Raw genomic sequence first — 20,134 nt, forward strand, 5'->3', positions numbered from 1 at the left:
ATTAGTGGGGACAATACAATATGGCTTTCTGTGTTCCTATGCATTTCCTTTGCTTCCATGCCCTGTCTATAGGCTTCCCATAGAAAGAAGAGAGCAACATAGGAAGCTGCCTTAGAGCAAGTCATACTATTGCTCCATCTACCTCAGTATTGCCTACACGGACTGGCAGCAGCTCTTTAGGATTTCAGGCAGAGGTCTCTCCCGGGGTACCTGGAGATGCCATTGAGGATCAAACCTGGGAACCCCCTTCACTGAGCTGCCACCCTCCTCCACAGCATTTAACTGGTCACTGTCATATGTAGCATGTGGGACTATACTGTTATTTATGGATGCATTTTTAGCCTGCCCTTCAGATATTTTCTTCAGGCAGCTACAAATGTTTTACTAGATGGACGTTTGGTTAACAAGCACACCAGTTATCTAGTTCTGCTACTGAGAGGGCTTCAGTTTTTGCTGCTTTCATTTTAACCAGCTGCTTTTTAATGTATTTTCCCCATCATCGGTTGTCCAACCCAGCCCTGCAGCAGCAGGCAGGCAGGTGTGGCTTCCCAGCTATCGGAGAGCGTGTGTGGCATTTTGCTGGGGCCTGGGGGCCCATCCCTCAAGGAATTCCATGGAACACCACTCCTAGTCCTCAACCTCCAGCAGTGCCATCCATATTCATTCCAATAATCATAATGTGTGCAGAACCAATTTTCTGAGCTTTGCTTCTCCCATCCATATGTGAGATGGGCCCCCTGCTATGGATTTCCTCTTCTTTATGGCACTTCTACTGGCACAATGGTGCCATATTTTGACTCCAAGATCATTGGTGCCTTTAAAAAAGTCCCCCCATCAACATTATTCCTCTTTACTTCTTCAGCTGCATGGGATATAATTGTTAAATGCTCCATACGTCAGAATGAGTTTCCTGGGACCATTTCTTGCTACCCATTCGCAAAGATTTAGCTTCACACTATTCACACATATTTTAAGTTAGCACTTAAGGTTTTAGCCTATATATTTCAACTGTTTTACACCTGTACTATTTATTCTTTAGTTAATAGAGTTTAATTTTAATCTATTTATATTTGCATGGTCTCTGTTTCTGTACATTGGTACCTCAGGTTAAGTACTTTATTCATTCTGGAGGTCCGTACTTAACCTGAAACTGAACTTAACCTGAAGCACCACTTTAGCTAATGGGGCCTCCTGCTGCCGCCGCGCCGCCAGAGCATGATTTCTGTTCTCATCCTGAAGCAAAGTTCTTAACCTGAAGCACTATTTCTGGGTTAGCGGAGTCTGTAACCTGAAGCGTATGTAACCTGAGGTACCACTGTATATATCTGTATTTTTGGTCTGTGACCATAATAAATCAGTTCATTCACTCAGCTTCACACTAGAGATCTCGCTCCACCCCGGTCTTCTCCTCCTCAAGGTCCCTACTGTTCTACAGAACAGCTCCCCAATGCCATATTCTTGCCATTATTCGGTACCTCTCCGTCTTGCGAACGGCTTTGCTGGCTACTTCATGCTGCCCATGTACAATTAGCTCCACTTGGGAAATGCTTTAATCCAAGCTGTTGCATTGTGAGATACTCTCGGAAATGATATTGTAGAGTTGGGAAAGGTGCAGAAAAGGACGACCAAAATGATATAGCAGATGGAGGGAAGGTTGTTGCAATGGGGACTCTTTCAGTTTAGAGAAAAGGCGAGTCCGTGGTCATAGAATCATAGAATTGTAGAGTTGGAAGGCAACCTAAGGATCATCTAGTCCAACCCGCTGCAATGCAGGAATATTCAGCTTTCCCATACGGGGATCAAACCTGCAACCTTGACATAACCAACACCACACTTCAACCAACTGAACTAGAAGTTTATAAAATTGTGCACAACATGGATAGAGAAAAAGGTTTCTCCCTCATTAACTCTTGAATTTGTGGGCATTCAATGTAGCTGAATATAGGAGAATTCAGGACAGAGGAAAGAAAGGACATCTTCATGCAGTTAATAGTTAAACTGTGGAACTCACTTCCACAGGAGGCAACGATGGCCACCAACCTGGATGGTTTTAAAAGAAGATTAGGCAAATCTATGGAGAGGGCTAGCAACAGCTACTAGTCGTGATGTCTAGGCTCTGAATTCACAATGGAGGTAGCAGTGCTTTCTGGAAACCTGTTACTTGAAACCACAAGAAGGGAGAGGGCTCTTGTGCTTGGGCCCTGCTTGTGACTTTCCTACAGGCCCATAGCTGTCAACTTTTCCCTTTTCTTGTGAGGAATCCTATTCGGAATAAGGGAATTTCCCTTTAAGAAAGGGAAACGTTGACAGCTATGCCAGGCATGTGGTTTCCACTAACCCTGGTGCTGCAAATGGCTTAGAGAAGGGGATTTCACTTAGGTCAGGTGGGGAAGGATTGAGCAATATAAACACCTCTTTATAAAGGATGGAGAACCTTTAGCCCTGTTGGACTCCCATCATTCCTGACTATTGGCCATGCTGACTGGGACTGGGGTGGATGGACCCATTAAAGTCCAATCCACACCATCTGTTCATGGGAAAAGAAACAAGTCCTTCCCTCTCCTGTTTCAGTGCAGATTTTAAAGGGATAATTGGAATACTGCAATGTTCTGTTTGTGGGGCTACCCTTGGGGTAAGTCTGGAAGCTGGTGGGGGCAAACTGTTGCTTGTGGGATTTGCACTAGCTGCTAATCTGCTACCACGGCAAGTTCTAGATGTTGGTACCAACATATCAGATGGTTCAGGGCCAGGTTGCTTGAGAGACCACCATATTATACACCTGGTAGATTGCAGTAATCTATAGGAGAGTCTCTTCTACAAATGCCAAAGACTGCAGAAGTCCTCTCTGCAGAGCTTTTAGTGTTTAGTGGAACAAGATCTCTGCTGACACTTTATGAAAACGGTCGAAGACATTTTTGTTCCCACAGGCTTTCCCACCTGGATAAGTGGGTCTCTCCTACGAGTGTCCCCCGGTTAGGGTTTTGGTCTTGCTTTAAAGGCACTTGTCGTTGTTGTTTTAATTGTTTGCAATTACCTTATGTGTAAAATTGCCTTATGGCAGTGGTTTGGAAGGTGCTTAATAAATTAATTGTAGTAATAATAATAATCCTTAAAGGAACACCGAGGCGAAGGACTTGTTGCTGCTATTTTTAAAGTACTTGCCAGGCAACCTGAGCACTATACACATGTCTCTATCTGATGAAGCTCCAAAACGGCTCATCCAGCCACTCAGCAGTCTCAACATGCTACTTTCAATCTAGATTGATCCTAGATTAAGGTTGCCAGACGTCCCCGTTTCCCACGGACAGCCCCTGGATTTACAAATCAGTCCCCTGACAAAATACATTGAAGTTGAAACGTGTTCCCGGATTCGTTGATAAAAATCTGGTAGCCTTATTCTAGATCCTACTGTCCAGAAGGGTGGGTGGGGTTACTTGACACACACTTGAAACCCCTCCCCTTGGTTAGGTTATTGCACCTATCTCTTACCACACCTGCCCCAGATCAAGGAAAAAGGAACTGGTGATTGTGCACCCACCCACAGCATATGCTGTTGGGCTGGTATGGATATAACCCCCCCCCCCAGTTAGGACTGCCTCCATTTGCCACCACAGGTGCAAGATGTTCATGGCTGGTGTGGGGAGAAACCAAGGAAATGAGCACAGGAGATTGGTATTGGGTTGAATTAGGTCACAGTTTTATTATTACAGATGTGAGAAGGCTTGGCTAAGGCACTGGGCATGTATCCAGAACCAAGCAGCCCGCGTGATGCCTGATAGGAACTCTGTGGGGTCAACTCTGTGCTGTAGACTCGCCCCCTACATGGATTGGAGTGCCACAACCCAGCACAACCCACCACTGGGAGAGGTGTTTTGACCTATTGGTCGCCTTTAGCCCATGGGACTAAGGATCCAGCCCAATGCCTTATCTTCCAAAGTTGTGATAGTTGCTATGAAGTAGGTGAAAACCTGCAAGCCAGCCAATCTGCTTGCAGGAGAAAATTCCTTTCTGGCCCTGAATATGACAGCCAAGTAAATCCTAGCAAGATCCTTATGCCAACGTGCCTGTTCTCCCGCTGAGTGGGCCCCTAGCAGACTGGGTGGGTGGATAAAAAAATCTCTTGATGATCAGCAAAGAAGGCAGATTGCACATGGTCACCCTCTTAAATATGGAAGGGGCAGCAGGGCCCTGCCCCCCTTCCCCCTGCCCCAGATATAGGCCCAGCATGGCTGAAGGAGGGTGGTGCCAAGTGACAATCTCATCCCCTGGCCATGTGGAAGATGCCCCCCCCCAGGGACCAGCTGCAGCTGTGCTGTGCCACAAATGCTACCCTCTCCCCATTCCCCAGGTCAGTGGGCACTGCCTTCAAATGCAACACACTGTAAAGTAGAATCAATCAGCAATGAGCTTTTATTTTCAAAATGAAACTAGTTTGCGAAAAAGCGCTTTATCAGGGATATAAAGTGGGGACAGTCCAGACTGTGTGGACTCAGTAGAAAGAGTAAGACCTCAGTGTGCATTGAACACAGAATATAAAGTTGTGTGTGTGTGCTCTTTCTGAAACAACCCACAGACCAAAATGCAGGCAGGCTTTTTAATTCACATTTCTGAATTTTGCATTGCCATTCTCCAGCCAAGTAACTTGTACAGAAATACAGTGAAATGTGCATATGGATGCATGCCTTAGTGAACATACAAAAATGCAATATGTTTTGCTGGAAATTGCTTTACAAATGAAATGTGTATGTTAGCCAAAAATACATACGAAAATGTGTATACTAGGAGAAATTTGCATCAAAATGCCCTTGAATTTTCATGAAGACTCCTTATAACTAACTAACTAAATGTGGAAATGATAGTAACTGGAAAAATGAAACACGGAAATGGACAGATTCACCCAGTCCTACCATTGGTCATGCTGACTGGGGCTGATGGGTGTCCATTGACAAAGTTTCCCCATCTTCTAGGTTGGAGTAACCAAAAACAAAATGCAAGAACTTGGGAGACAGGATCACAGATCTCCAACATCACAACTTTCCTTTTCACTGCAATGGCCCTTGACTTTCCTCTGTGCAGATAAGCTCGGCTGACCGGTTCAGCTTGCCTTTCCTGCTTCTTTATCTCCCTCCTCTCACTCCTCTGCTTCAGCTTCTCCCACTGATTCTGGACTTCTCTCTACTGCAGTGCTTCCCAGCCCACTAAGCCCTGTTACCATTTCAGCGTCCGACACCTCATCTTCTCAGTCTGGTCCCTCTTCTCCCTCACCATTGTCCCACCACCAATCCCCTCTGAGCTCTGAGCCCTATTTCCTTGGGGGTTCCCCAGCTAGGTTCCTCCCACCATTCCTCTGCATCCAACCAGTCCATGATAGTAGACATGGTTTGAATTTGAATCTATTATTTCGGTCACAGACCAGTTCCAGCCCACATACAATATCAAGGAAGTCATAAAACACGATAGGGGTACATTTGAATTTCCAATTAGGTATAACAGGGACACTACTGTTAAATATATATATATAAATTAAAACTTAGTCACTAACATATAACCTAAAATTATCATTTAAGGCCTTAATCATTATGATAGCACAGCTTGTTCCCTAAGTTTTATGGCAAACACACAGAATTTGGCTACCCTTAAATCAGTTCCCTGTAGCCTCAGTGATAGTGACAGGCCACTTAAATGCTAGAATTGGCCAGTTTGACGATGCCTTATATGCTCACTTCCATGAATCACCACCCATCTTAGAGGAAGCCCATTCTATACCAATCAGGCACTTAAAAGATAGTAGGCATGGTTACGATTGTGCTATGAATCAACACTTTCCAGCATTTGCAGTTGGTTCATTTTATTCACTAGACAGGGAAGGAAACAGAGATCACACTCAATAAGGGTTATGGGGGGACGGACCTGTGACCCTTCAGTTGCTGCTGACCCACAATCCCAGGCCACTGGCCATGCTGCCTGGGGCTGATGGGAGCTGTATTGTGAAACACCCAGAGGGCATCAGGTTGAGGGAAGGCTGATCGAAAGCCACCCTCACCATCTTGCAAGGTCATCAATATCCCAGAGTTGGGATTGCGACATAAGTAGGAGGTGGCATGTATGTTGTCTGTTTGAAAGAGAGTTGATTGATTTATCGTCTGATTTGCTAGTGATAATGAGTGATAAGCACACACGCACAAAATCTCACCGTTTTAATAAAAATAAAAAGTCTGAAGTTCCATCGGGAACTGTTGAGCTGCTCCACTCTCTCTCTCTCCTTCCTCCTCTCCAGGGAAACCTCCCCAGGCAAAGTCGCAGAGCTGGTGCCAAGGCTATGCAAAGCAGACTCATGCCTGGCTGGTGCCAGGCCAGCAAGGGAGGGAAGCAAGCTCCTCTCCCAGCATCTATTGCTGGGATCCAGCCCTGCTCATTGCACACACCACCCTTGGCATGTGCACACCAAGCTGGGGAGTGGGGTGGATCCAGTTAGGTAGGAAAACTGGGAGCGCTCCCTCCAAAAATCCTTAGCTGACCCCTCTTCCTGACAAAACTCCCTGGGCATAATCCAGTAGCAACGTCTCTTGCACAAACTCTGTCGAAATGGATCTGTTTAGATGGGACTTGCATTCAGGAAGTGTACAGAAGAAGGATTGTCCCCATGGACTTCGCAAAATGCTTGTTGTTGTTTAGTCGTTTAGTCGTGTCCAACTCTTCGTGACCCCATGGACCAGAGCACGCCAGGCACTCCTGTCTTCCACTGCCTCCCGCAGTTTGGTCAAACTCATGCTGGTAGCTTCGAGAACACTGTTCAACCATCTCGTCCTCTGTCCCCTTCTCTTTGTGCCCTTCATCTTTCCCAACATCAGGGTCTTTACCAGGGAGTCTTCTCTTCTCATGAGGTGGCCAAAGTATAGGAGCCTCAGCTTCAGGATCTGTCCTTCCAGTGAGCACTCAGGGCTGATTTCCTTAAGAATGGAGAGGTTTGATCTTCTTGCAGTCCATGGGACTCTCAAGAGTCTCCTCCAGCACCAAAATTCAAAAGCATCCATTCTTTGGCAATCAGCCTTCTTTATGGTCCAGCTCAAGTGAGCTTACTTTTAAGTAAATCCCATTGAGGTCTGTGGGACTTGGTTATGAGGCAACATGCTTAGGACGGCCGAAAAAATTGTCTTGAGCCAAGGTGCAAAGGAGAAATTAAGAACTGGCCATGGTAGGATCGTGGCTCAGTGATAGATCACATGCTTTGCATGCAGAAGGTCTTGGGTTCGATCCCTGCCTTCTCCAAATAGGGTTGAGCAGGACTCTGAAGAGCTGCTACCAGTCAGTGCACACAGTACTGAACTAGATAGGCCATTGGCCTGACTCTGGAATAAGGAAGCTTCATGTTTTTCTAACTGCTCTGTTTGTTTGACTCAGTATTCAGTTTCCAAAAATAGCTTTTAGGCAGGTTATTTGAGACTGAAACTTATATTCCAGGCATGGAGGGAACAGCCTTCCACTGTATATTGATACCCTCCTGGCGTTCAAAGGCATAATGCCTCCTAACACAGAAGATCCATTTAGCTCCTTAGGAACTCAATGCACATTAGCACTCAAATGACCAATACACAGATTTATTTATGTCTTTAATTTTCTGCAAATTTAGACTTGAGTGTTGGCACTACTTTCCCTGCTGTCATGCTGGTACAATTAATTTAGCAGATTTTTTTTAATTAACTGCCAAATTAGGTCTCTCTCATACAAACACACATCATGCAGCTGTTTAAGAGGATTAATCATTTCTGCATCTGGCATTTTGGTCCAGATTTGGCCTGGCTTTCTCGGAACCCCAGGGGGCATTGAGCTGAGCTAGAAATGACGAGAGATTCTCACCGAATGCAAATATTATCCTGGCGTTTATACCCATCTGGTAGCCTGGAGTCAAGCAAGACTGGACATTTCATGAAGCTTCTTGCTTTTCGCATCCCACAACAGAGGTGGGAGATTGCCTCAGCTGTAGGTGCTGGTTCAAAAATGAACGCAGTGCTTAGAAGCATTCTAGGTATACATGTTTCCCTTGGGAAATATTTGTTTTAGCTTAAAAGGAAAGCGGTGTTCTGCCCAAGAACCCAAATAAACTCTGCGGTGGTCCAAAAATAACTTTCTGCAGGGGCCAGTCAATTCCAAGAGCCCAAATACCTCAACACATGGAGAAGAAAGGATGGAAATATAGACTAGAATTAGTTAGTTTCACCTCTTTCCCTTCTGCAAGCTATGTCTTTCCATTTTGTCATTGTTGTTGACAAATGACAAGTGATCAAATCAGTTTTCTTGAGGGATGATGGGGCACAGCATCTCAGGCCCTACAACTTAGAGTAGCTTCCCATAAAGTTCTGTTGCTTCAGATTGTGTTTCCCACTCCCCTACTCTGTTTTCAGCTGGGATTTAATCACACCTGCAAATTCAGGTTGCACAGTTTTAGTCGTTTGGGAGGCCTTGCGCAAGAAGCACGCCAGGTTGGACAGTTTGTGACAAGGAAAGGGATGGGGAAATGCCTTGGGAAGTATAGACAGTGTTTGATGCAATGTCATCTAACCTCTCAACAAACAAATCGGAAGGAATGCTAATTGAAACAGGCCCCATCATCTAATCTCCCTGAAAACAAATCAAGGTGCATGCTCAGTAAACAGGTCACCTGGATGCACCCTGGGCTGACAATTCGGGGGCCAGGCAACATTCTTCTGGAGTGGGCAGGTGTGGTCAAGCCGTTTCTGGCAACTGTCATAAGATCTGGCAATGGCCACTAATTTAGAAGACTTTTCGAAAGGGGGTCAGACCAAAAATTCATGGGAAATGGATCATTCAATGGCTACTAGTCATGATGGCATCACCCAAGTTCAGAGGGCTATTGTCTTTGGTTGCTGCTTCTGGGCTCCTCACACGCATCCATTTGGTCACTGGAAGAAGCAGGATGCTGAGCTAAATGGACCTTTAGTCTAATCAGTCTTCTTGCATTCTTAAGTTCTCCCACACAAACTCAGCTGGAAAGAATAGAAGTGGTGGGGCTGCTTTTGGATGTTTCAGTTGTTTCAACATTTGTGTGTTTGTTGCCCTGGGCTCCTTTGGGAGAAAAGGCAGAATAAGTAACAGTAACAGTAGTAGTCATAGTGATTGTTGTTGTTGTTGTTTATTAAGCTACCCTTCACCTTATGGTTCCGGAGCAGATTATAACATTACAACATAATATTGAGAAGCAACTCCAAAATTACAGAAATAAGGTTATCAATAACAACAATTTTTAAATTTAATTTCAATAGCACCCTTCATCCAAGGATCGCAGGGCAGTCTACAAAATAAAAATGCAAAAAACAAAGAATGTAGTAGCAAATGAAAACAACAAACCCACACAGAGACAAATTCTTTATTAAATTAATAAGACAACCAAATGCAGGTTGTAACCAAACAGAAATACGCGAACAAAAAAGAATTATACATCACAATGAAAATTTGATCTACGCAATAAATAAAACAGAGCAACAACCACAACTGCAGCTCTCTTCCCCCCCCCCCCCCGCCTGCCCATTTCAATGAATGCTGAGCTTTGTGTCCTTTGTCCTTAAATGTGCCTTTTGGGTTTGCGATCTGAATTACAGCAGGATCTCATCTGCTTCTTTGAGATGTCTGCCCCCTTCCAAAGCTCTCTCGTTTCTGTCTGGGTGCTGCTCCCTGTCACCACCACTATTCAAACAGCAGCAGGAGTGATACACACTCATTTCCAGCAACACGTCTGGGGGGGAACCACAGAGACATAAAGGGAGCACCGTGCAATGTTTTGCCCCTGCATTACCAGTGCAGGACGGGACACATCACCCACGTAGGGTTAAGCAAAGTTCTTCTGAGTGCATAACTATATGTCTGCTCCCTTCGCTTCCATCATGGTCCATGATAGAGTTCATGGTATGTACATGTGCATGCATTTGTTCCCTATATTCGTACTCTGCCTTATCAGTTAAGATCCCACTGAGGCAGCTTCAGGCACGGTACCAGTTTTCCTTGGAATTTCAAAATGCTAGCAGGTGTGCCATGCCTCTTGGGGCATGCTGGGCCTCTGGGCGCAGCTCTGCGTGTGCAGCACTGGCCGCTGTTTGTTTGGGATCAGTGATCCTCCCTGGAGACATTTGTGTATTTCCATGCATATGCAGCATATATGCAGCATATTCATAGGTCTATTGCTCCTGCAGTCAATGGCATGTTTCTTTAACAGCTTGTTCACCTGGTTTTCTACCCATTGTTTTCTGCAAGGGCTCGTGCCCTGATAATCCAGCAAGATGTTAATGGGAGTGCACCCTAGTCGGATCCCATTCATCTCAATACACTACTTACCCAGAGGCACATTCCCAGTCAATTGCACCGATGCTTTTTGCAATCTGCGGTATGTTTCTACCATAGTAGGAGAATGCACATTTCTGCATGCAGGAAGGTCTCAGGTTCTACCAACGGCACATCCAGGAGACAGGAAAGGTAGATCTCCTCTAGAGATTCCGGAGAGCTGTTACTAGTAACAGCAGACAATACTGCACTAGAGCCATAAGTAGTCTGAAGAGGTCTATGGCAGCTTCCAATTGATGTTGTTTGTCAATGCAAAGTTTTGTTTACACAGTTGTTTTCAAAATGCTATCTGCCAGATTCAGTGAGTTGTGCAAAAGGCAGCTGTAAAAGCACCCTGATTGTAATCTTGCAGCCTCCCACCTTTTTTTCACCCTCCTCACCTTGTCTCCACTACCTTGCCCAGCTTGTTGGGTTTTGCTTGTTGAGTCTTGTCCTAGATTGATCTGATGGGGGCAGTGGCAGAGAGTTTTGGTATGCTGGTATTGGGGAAGGGCTGTTGAGTCACCCAGGGACTAGAATATTCTGCAGACCAACAAAGGGACAACTTGGTTCAGACCTTTGCCACCATCAGCTCCTGAGTCCATCGACAGGTGCTTCTGCTCCTCTCCACTGAAGCAGCCTTTTCCAAAACAGTGCCCTCCAGATGTTTAGAACTCTATTTTGCATCAGCTCTGTCTTATGGGAGATGTAGTCCAAAACATCCAGAGGGCAACATTTTGCAGAAGACTGCTCTGAAGGTTAGAGCCTGGAGTTTTAGTTGGGTCACCAACAGCAAGGCACCAGAGCAAACTGCCACAAAGACCATCACACCTATTTAATACTGTGTACCTTTTTGTGGATTTGAATTGATCAAGTTAAGTTAATCAATCTCCTTTATTGGCATAGAAAAAGTGCATCGTATATATGGATCAGAACACAACACAGTTAATGAAACATAGTAGCAGGTAAAAGGTAAAGGTAAAGGGACCCCTGACCATTAGGTCCAGTCTTGGCCGACTCTGGGGTTGCGGCACTCATTTCGCTTTATTGGCCGAGGGATCCGGCGTACAGCTTCCGGGTCATGTGGCCAGCATGACTAAGCCGCTTCTGGCGAACCAGAGCAGCACACGGAAACACCGTTTACCTTCCTGCCAGAGTAGTACCTATTTATCTACTTGCACTTTGACGTGCTTTTGAACTGCTAGGTTGGCAGGAGCAGGGACCGAGCAACAGGAGCTCACCCCGTCGTGGGGATTCAAACCACCAGCCTTCTGAATGGCAAGTCCTAGGCTCTGTGGTTTAACCCACAGCGCCACCCGTGTCCCATAGTAGCAGGTACTTTAGGATAAAACTGTCCAGACATCGTGATGTATTAAATGGCTCTTAGGACCTCTGGTGATGTAGTTTCATAACCAATGGCATCTCCAGGAGACTGGTTTCTCTTCAGATCGTATTGATCATATATTGGAAGCCAAACTTGGCTGAAAACCAGGATATGAATAAATGAAAATACATTAATGAAAACATGGTCTAGTACACATGAGACTTGAAATTTTGTTCTGTGTGAGGCAGGTGCAGCCCAGATTTTCACCTAATCTCCTTCCCTCTGTCATGTTGTTATTATTATTTTTATTCTGGGGTTTTCAAAGCATTGCTCATGTTGTCTAAGGCTGTTGGGAAGTAGAGCCCAACAACAACTGGACAGGACTGGGCTGCAAGAATGATGTGGACTAACATTTTATACTGCTCTGATGATGTGGGGGAGGTTTGCATATACTTCTCCCAGTGCGCTATTCAGATTTTTATCCATTTCTTAATTTTAATGTCATTTGAGTGCATTGAATGGTTAATTGCCGTAAGTGTCACTGAGTGCCATTTCTGGGATGCAAAACCATACTATGAATATCAATAAATTAGATCATGTTTTCCCACTGAGACTGGAGCAGTGAGTAGGGTGTTGGGTTCTGTCCTTTGGCAAGCCAGATTCACACCCCTCCTTCTCCTTATAACCCATTTGGGCAAGTCCTTCGACAGCCGCTATCACCTCAGTGGAACTTACATAGCAGGTTTGTTGCATCAGTCCTTGAGATAAGAGTCATGGAGCATTTTGTTCCCCAGAGTGTTCTGCCAAAGGGATAAATAGTAATTAGTTTGGCATCTCCCGGTTAGGATGACCCATTTCATGTGTGAGAATGAGATTTCTTTAAAGATGATAAAAGGCAGAGGTGGATTTAGGGCAATGCAAGCTCTACAGGGGCACTGGACAGTCAGTCAAGGTGGGCACCTTCTCAAAGCCTGATAAGTGCTTGCCCAGTTTCCAGAAGAGGGCATGAGGACTCATGCCTCCTTCTCAAAGCTGGGGAAGTGCATACCGGGTTTTGGGAAGGAGAAGGGAGGGCTCTAGGACTCTGCCAGAGCCTTATGGCTCATTCCCAAAGCCTGGTGCCTCACACAGGGTGGCATATTAACAAGGTCAACCCTTGTAAAGGACCTCTGAAGATCTTGAGCTGGAGGCTGGTGCATTGGAGCAATGGGGTACTGTTCCCACCAACCTCAGCACCCCTTTTGTGGGAGATGTACAGAAAACTGTAACAAGGCATATTCTTGCTAGTTAGCATGTGAAGGGGTTAAAACCATAGAGTCGTATTGCTGATAGACAGACTCAGACCATATAAATGTGATTGGTAGAGAAGGCTCTGTGTGATGTCATTTCCCCTCCTCTCCTGGGAGGAAGAAGCAAATAAATATTTCCTTTTCCTCCTCTCCTCCTCTCTCTTCAGCCAACCAGGCCTCTTCTTACTCCAGCATCAGGCACATGCCTGAAGCTGTTTTTGCTGTAAACACAAGTATTTCACCTGTATTTACTCTTAATGCTGCTGCTGCTAAGATGAATGCTTGACTGTGAGCAAAGTATATGTTTTAAACTTACTTTTCAGTATTCAGTATTCAAAAGGGGGAGATCAGCCCAATGGCAAAGTCTTGTGCTTTCATTTAAATTGCCTAAAATGGGACTTAAGCTCTGCTCAGCCTTGTGCTTTTAAGTGCAAGTGTTAAGTTGATCCTTTTTGTATGTTAACCCACACATGTGGGCCTGTAGAGGGATAAAATATAGTTAATATCATCCCTCAACTACCTAATAAAACCCACCACCACCTGCCTGCCTTCTTACTTGCAACGAGTCCAAGGGGAGGCCCTGCCTGTCAGCTTCCTCTTCCTCGATCTCACTGTTGCCCTTTTACAGCTCAGCAGGGAGGAAGATAAGGCTGAAATGAGAATTAGAGTTGGCTCTGTCTGTTGTTAGCTCTGGTGCCACCTACTGTTGGCCTCCCTGCCTTCCACCCTACCAGTTCTGATGGGCACCAGACACCACTGCACCTCAATGGCAGGAGGCAAAATGAGATGGGTCACCTTGCCATGGCTACGCCACCAGCCACGTTGGATCCACCAAGCTCTCACCAGAAATATCTCTGACATCTCACTGGAAATGGACACCCGTGTCAGTGCTACTGCTTCTTCAGTGGAGGTGACAGGATGGGCAGAGCACCCATATGGTTGTCAGCTTGGGGGCTTGTGCTGCCCAAAGTGGCTGCTTCACCCTGCCTCATGGGGGGGGGGCAGGCAGCCCTGCACAGCCCTAAAAGCTTTTTTCTGGAGGTGGGTCTTTAATAATAATAATAATAATAGCAATCAAACAAACAAGCAAATAGATAAATAAATGAGGTGCTTTAGATACCCAAGTCCTGAGCTGTGGCAGGTTTTAGTAGATAAATGCAGCCTTTAGCTGAGAACCTGCACACTTGTTCTTTTGTTAAAGTAACAGTCTTGACTAATCTTACACTCTCTCTCAATCTCTCCCTCCCTCCCTTTTCATTTCATTTACAGGAAATGAACGAAATGGACTGGATTTCAGCAGACAGGTAAATGCCCTTTGTGGAGATGCATAGTGCCACATAGGCTTTGTTGATATTTTGTTTTTTCATGTGACCCAAATCTCAAAGGAGCATGGAAGAGAGGCGAGATGTTAATTGTGTGCTTTACATCTGAATTAGTACCTGTTGTCTATGTTCACAATACAGGCTTAAAATGCATTGCAGGTGTTGGACTCGATGGCCGTTGGGGGATCACTTGCAATTCTGTTATTCTGTTATTCTATTAAATGGATCAAGGTATAGTGTGAATGTGGCCTTAGGCTTGATGGCATCCAAAGACCCTTCCAGCTCTTCAATCCCACGATTCCAAGCTTTCCACCCACAGAGAGCGAACGCCGGCCAAGCTTCGCTTCGCCATGTCTGGAGGGTAAACCAAATTGATCCCAATCTCAGATTTTTTCCACCTGAGCATCTTTCAAGACATGAGCAAGTTCATCAGTCAGGAGTCTGGCTGGGATTCATCATCAATGAAGCTTTTGTTAACTTTCCTTCAGGTTGCCATCTCGGCGTGTATCAATGTGTTGACTCATGCACAACTCGGAGATAAGCGGCTGTTTATTAGGAAACACACCTGCAAATGGCCATGACGCGTTTGACAGATGTTGTTAACAGGAAAGCATCTGCAGAGATACTCTTGATAAAGCCCAGGGCTAAAGTAAACCAGCAGAAGACCCATATGATTTATCTGTTGATGGGATGTGCCATTTCAGACTGCAGGTGGGGTTGAATGTTTCAGTAGTCCCTCCCAATTTTCCTTATAGATACAAAACCAGTATGCCAGTGGACTCTTTCTAGGAGAGTGCTCCAGTGTCAAGGGTTAAGTCAAAGCCCAATTATTATTTCTGCAGCAGGGTCCTCTTTCTAGCACCTTAGAGCTGTCCAATCAGCATGAAGGGGGAGCTTTGGGGCCACTTTTCACTCTTTGTACTGATTGGAGCCAATCAAGGTGAAAGGAGATGCGTCAGCCACTGAGGATCGACTCCTAGGGTCATTCTGGAGAAGGTACATGGGAGAAACACTGGGGAGGAGTTGTTCTGTATGCTCCAAAGCGAAGTATTTAAGAACACTAAATAGACATCAGTTTCAAGAGAATGGTGTGCAAGTTCTGTTACGTATACTTCACAGAAAACATAACTTAAGTCACTACCTGCTAAAGCTATCCCAGAATATTCAACTCGCTGCTGGTACTGGCAAGACCTTCGAAATGTATGAAGGCATGAGGAAAGCCTTTGGATGAACAGTCAGGAAAACTGCACTGCTAGAAACCTTGTCTGGAGAGATCAACACAGACAACAGCAAGCAGTTGAAGCAATGAACAAAGGACTATCAAGAACTGTACTAGTGGGAAAACGTGGTCACTGACACAGCAGCTAGCAGCGTCCAGACTCTGCATGTCTGGGAAAGCTGGATATCCCTCCTTCCCTTGATGAGAACACCAGCACGTGTTCCTAGGCACGTGGTAAAGACCAATATGAAGGTCTACCAGGCTTGTGTGTTGAGAGGGGAGCAACTTATACCTGCCAGAAGCAATGCCTCAATGCCTTCCATATGTGCAGGGAGATTTGGGGCATCACATGGCAGGACACACTCTCAAACAAAGATAAGCTCTCCCAAGTCCACATTCCCAGCATGCTCACACTTCTGTCTCAGCAACTTCTGTGCTGGCTTGGTCATGTCCACATGGCACACATGTCCAAGATGGCAGGATCCCCAAGGACATGCTCTGCAGGGAGCTGGCTTCGGGCACCAGGCCCATTGGCAGACCAACTCTACATTACGATGTCTGACAGCATTAACCTCAATATGGGGATCCCTTGCAGATGACTGTACTGCCTGGAGACAGGCAGTCAGGTCGTACATCCACAGCAGTGACTAAAGGAGGAATGATCACTGGGAGGAGCGCCAAGAGATGAAACACCATGGTGCATCTGAATCAGCACAACTGGCCGCTTTCATCTGCCCCAGCTGCAACCAAACATGTCTCTCCTGTGTTGGTCTGTACAGCCACAGCAGGCACTGCAATTCTCCAATAGTTTGACTTTACCCCTGAAGGAACACTCTTCCATTGTTTGCCGAGACAGACAGATGCCAACCGCAATGTAGAAATTGGAAAAACAAAGATTGGGGATAATGAGGAACTGAAATGGACAGATTTCATAGAATCACAGAATTGTAACGTTGAAAAGGACCACAAGGGTCATTTAGTTCAGTCCTTCCTTACCTGAGTGATTCTACATCAGGGACATTGTTTAGGGTTGCCATACGTTCAGAATTTCCTGGACATACCTGGAATACTGCTGTGGGAATCAGTGTCCAGGAGTAAATCAGCAAAATATCCAGGAAAATCCATCTGTACGGCAACCTATGAGGTTGCTGCTGATTTTCTTTAAAACTAGCTGAAAAAGTCTTCTCTTCTTCTTTTTTTGCGATTTTGCCAAAAAAGCTCAACAGCTTTGGACAAAACTTTTTGAAATATGACATTGTTAGAAATTTTAGAAATTCTAGCGTTGTTAGAAATTTTAAATGGCAGCTCATAACTACTGTACTTACTGCTGCTGCTGGCAGCCCCCTCAAATCTGGCAGGGGGTATCCTGCGCAGTGGGGTGGGGGCACTGAGATGCCTGATCCAGGAGGGTCATTGGGGGAGAAAGTGAAAGATCTTTTTTTGTTCTTCCTCTCCCCCCACAATGCTATAACCAGGGATCATCCAATGAAGCAGATTGTCAGTGCATTCAGGACACACTGAAAAAAACACACTAGGTCATCCAAGATGTATTATTTATTTGCAGGATCTGTCATCATAAACTGTGGCTATTGCCATGGCCTTAGAGAACCTTTGAAGCAGATTAGAGAAATTAGCACGCACACAAAAGGTTTGGCCTGCCAATGGCTACCATTGGCATTGGTGGCTATATGGAGTCCTTGTGCTGAGACACAGCATACCCATGAATACCTCTTGTTTCGGGGAAACAACAGAGGATGGCCCTGCCTTTGTGTCTGGTTTCCTGGAGGTCTTTGACTGGCTACTGTGAGAAAAGGATGCTGTATTTGATGAGCCTATTTATTTATTTATTCATTCATTCATTCATTCATTCATTCATTCATTCCATTTCCACCCCACCTTTTCCTCTGAGGAGCTCATGGTGGCATATATGGTTCTCCTCTTCCTGGTTTAATCCCTACAACAACCCTGTAAGGTAGGTTAGGCTAAGAGGTGTTGCAATGTCGTTTGTGAGCCTGTTTTCCATCATGGCATGTTCTGGGAAGGAAGTGTAAAGGGTGGCGGAAGGGCTGAGTTCGCCCTCGTTCTGCAAGCAGAGAGGAGGAAATCTAGCAAGCGGTTGCCTGACACCTCGCTCTTCCGCATTGTCAGTCCTGGGAGTGATTTGCAGATAGAAAAAGAGGCAGATCTGTCATTTGTCACAAAGGTTGAAAGGAAGCACCAATTTTCTGGGAGGTTCTTCCCAGCAGTCCTAAGAAGATGGTGAAGAATTTGCATGCTGTAGAACCAAAATAAAGGTGTGGCCATGGGGGAGAGAGGGGGGGGCAGGCCACTGCAGGTATCTGCTGCAACAGATGTAAACAAGTAGCAGTGCATTCTCTCCAGATGAAGGTGGTATAGATGTAAATGGGGAGATGAGTTTTTTGAGTGTGGGAGCAGCCCATCAGGGCAGGGAACCAGGTGCTCAACAAACAGGTCTCGCTGTGTGAATGCTTTATTTTTATTTTTATTATTTTAATATAGTCTGAAACTCCCTGGGGGTTTGCTCCATTTGCCTTAGGCTGCTTTCATTTTGTGGAGCTGGGGCTAAGAACCAGGCTGCTTATGCCAGAGAGTCATCCTGCATTGTGCCAAATACATTCTCTGATGCTGCTTGCCAGCTGCTTCACTGCAATTCCAGGGTTTGGCTGGGGCCATGGGTGGCCTCAGCTGGGACCAAATCGAGAGCAGGACATCTCCAGGCATCCGGGATGGACTGTGGGTTTGAGGTGAACCAAGAGCTAGCAGTCAGGGCAAAAGTGTGTGTCAGAGCTGGAAAAAAAGGCAGGACTGAGCAGCAAGCCAGAAATCAGGACCAAGGGATACAAGAGCATCCCAGAGCTCAGGAAACCTTCTTACAGTCTTTACTGTCTGTTAGAATCCAGTTGTCAGTCAGGTTATTCCAAGCCCTGAGTGTACTACACTGTCTCGGCAGGTGCTGTAACCTTCAGTTTGGTGGCTCATCACACATAAAACAGTTACACAGAGAACCAAAGTGTTTTGGTCCAGACTTGGCTCCCCAGCCAGAGTTCCCCCCTGTAGTCAGTTGCTGGCACAGCTGCAGTTTGAGATGGAGAGTAAAGTTTTGTGGAGGAGAAACTAAACAAGATGGCTCTGCTCTGCCTCTACAGTCAGAGGCAGTAATGCTTCTGAATAACTTCAGAAGGGGAGAGTGCTCTTGCATTTGGGTCCTCCTTGCATCTCATTGGCCACTGTGAGAACAGTGATGTCTGCAGGGTTGGTAGAGCTTGCGCTGTCCACACCAGACAATGTTGAGCAGAAAAAAATTACAGCGCAGTGCCTCCTTTGAGCAAGATGATGTGCTTGCTGCAGTTCTGCAAGAGAAAATGTCCACAGTCTGGTCATTGGCACTGAGTTACATTTCCTGGAAATCTCTGCTTCTTTCTCTCTCCTTTTTAAGACCAAGTTTCAAGCCCTCAGGACAGAAAATGTATGAGTGAAAGGGCAAGAGCAAAGAAACAAAGAGATGGCTGGATAAGAATATAAGTGGCTGGAAGCTTCAGTGCCCCAGTAGCTCCTAGCCCTTCCCCAAGGCTAGCAAAACCAGCATATGTTATGCAAAATAGATAAAAATGCAGAACAAATGCATGCAAATTTGTGTCCTTTAAGGAAGATTAGGCATATCATGGACATCTTTCAGCAGCTGTTAGTCATGATGAGGTCTGGATGGAGCTGACATGCTCAGAGGTAGTGTACTTGGGAATAAAAAAGAAAAGAAAAAGAAAAGAAAAGAGAAAAAAGGGGGGGAAGGAAGAAAAGAAAAAACTAACTAACAGCTTCTTCTGTGCTTCCAAAGGCATCTGATGGGTCACCATGGAAAGCAGGAAGCTGGACTGGACTGACTCTCCTTTAGATCCAGCAGGGCTTTTATAAAGCTGCATTCTCAAACGATGCAAATCGGTTACACTTCCATTAGTTACACCAGTTGCAGAATCCTCTCCTCCCATCCTGTGCAATCCCTTGGCGCAGAATTTGAATAGACAGCAGGGCACTTAGTTAGGTGATCAGGGTGATCTGACTTCTTTCTCTGGCTGAGCCAAAAGTGGAGGCCTTCCAAAAAACAGGCTTTGTAAGGCAGAGCTGATACCATTCCTGTCTCCTGACATGCATTTCCCAGCCTCCACCGCAAGGCCGTTCTCACTCCTTTGAACCCCTTTGAAGGTGCTAAGTACTAAGCTTGTGTGCATTTAATTAATCTTCTCCAATACGAGCCAGCTGTGAGCCAACCGATTTTTAATTTGGTGAGCTCTGGGCTTGTTGCCCTCAAGGGTTTTTTTTTTGAGGCTTGTTTGCTTTTTGTCATCTTCTGTTGTGTTCCGTTGGCTGCTGCATCAGATCTCCCTCTTGTTTCTTTCTGCCTGGTCCCAGTTTCACTCTGCCCTTCCAGAGAACATCAGATGAGCCCAATCATCCATCAGCCCAATGACCTACCTATTCCAGAATCCTCTTTCCCACAGTAGCCAATCTGATTGCTTCCAGAAGCTCAGAGAAAGGGTAGGAAGGCAACAGACTTCCATTACTGTTTGCTCATAAGAGCACAGATGGAGCAGGCCAGAAGCCCATCTGCCCCAGTGTCCTGTTCTGACAACTG

General features: G+C 45.6%; 1 protein-coding gene across 2 annotated transcripts in view; it reads left to right on the forward strand.

Annotated features, from left to right (window-relative positions):
- Positions 1-20,134, forward strand: part of POU2F3 (POU class 2 homeobox 3) — a 95,834-nt gene that overhangs the window by 24,896 nt on the left and 50,804 nt on the right. For both annotated transcript variants that reach the window (XM_081843155.1, XM_081843153.1), the window contains one exon: positions 14,215-14,249. In XM_081843155.1, coding sequence (XP_081699281.1) covers positions 14,215-14,249 — 35 coding nt within the window. The remainder of the gene's footprint in view (positions 1-14,214; positions 14,250-20,134) is intronic.

Source organism: Podarcis erhardii (assembly GCF_964252035.2).
Source record: "Podarcis erhardii genome assembly, chromosome: 16".
In the NCBI taxonomy this organism is placed as follows: domain Eukaryota; kingdom Metazoa; phylum Chordata; class Lepidosauria; order Squamata; family Lacertidae; genus Podarcis; species Podarcis erhardii.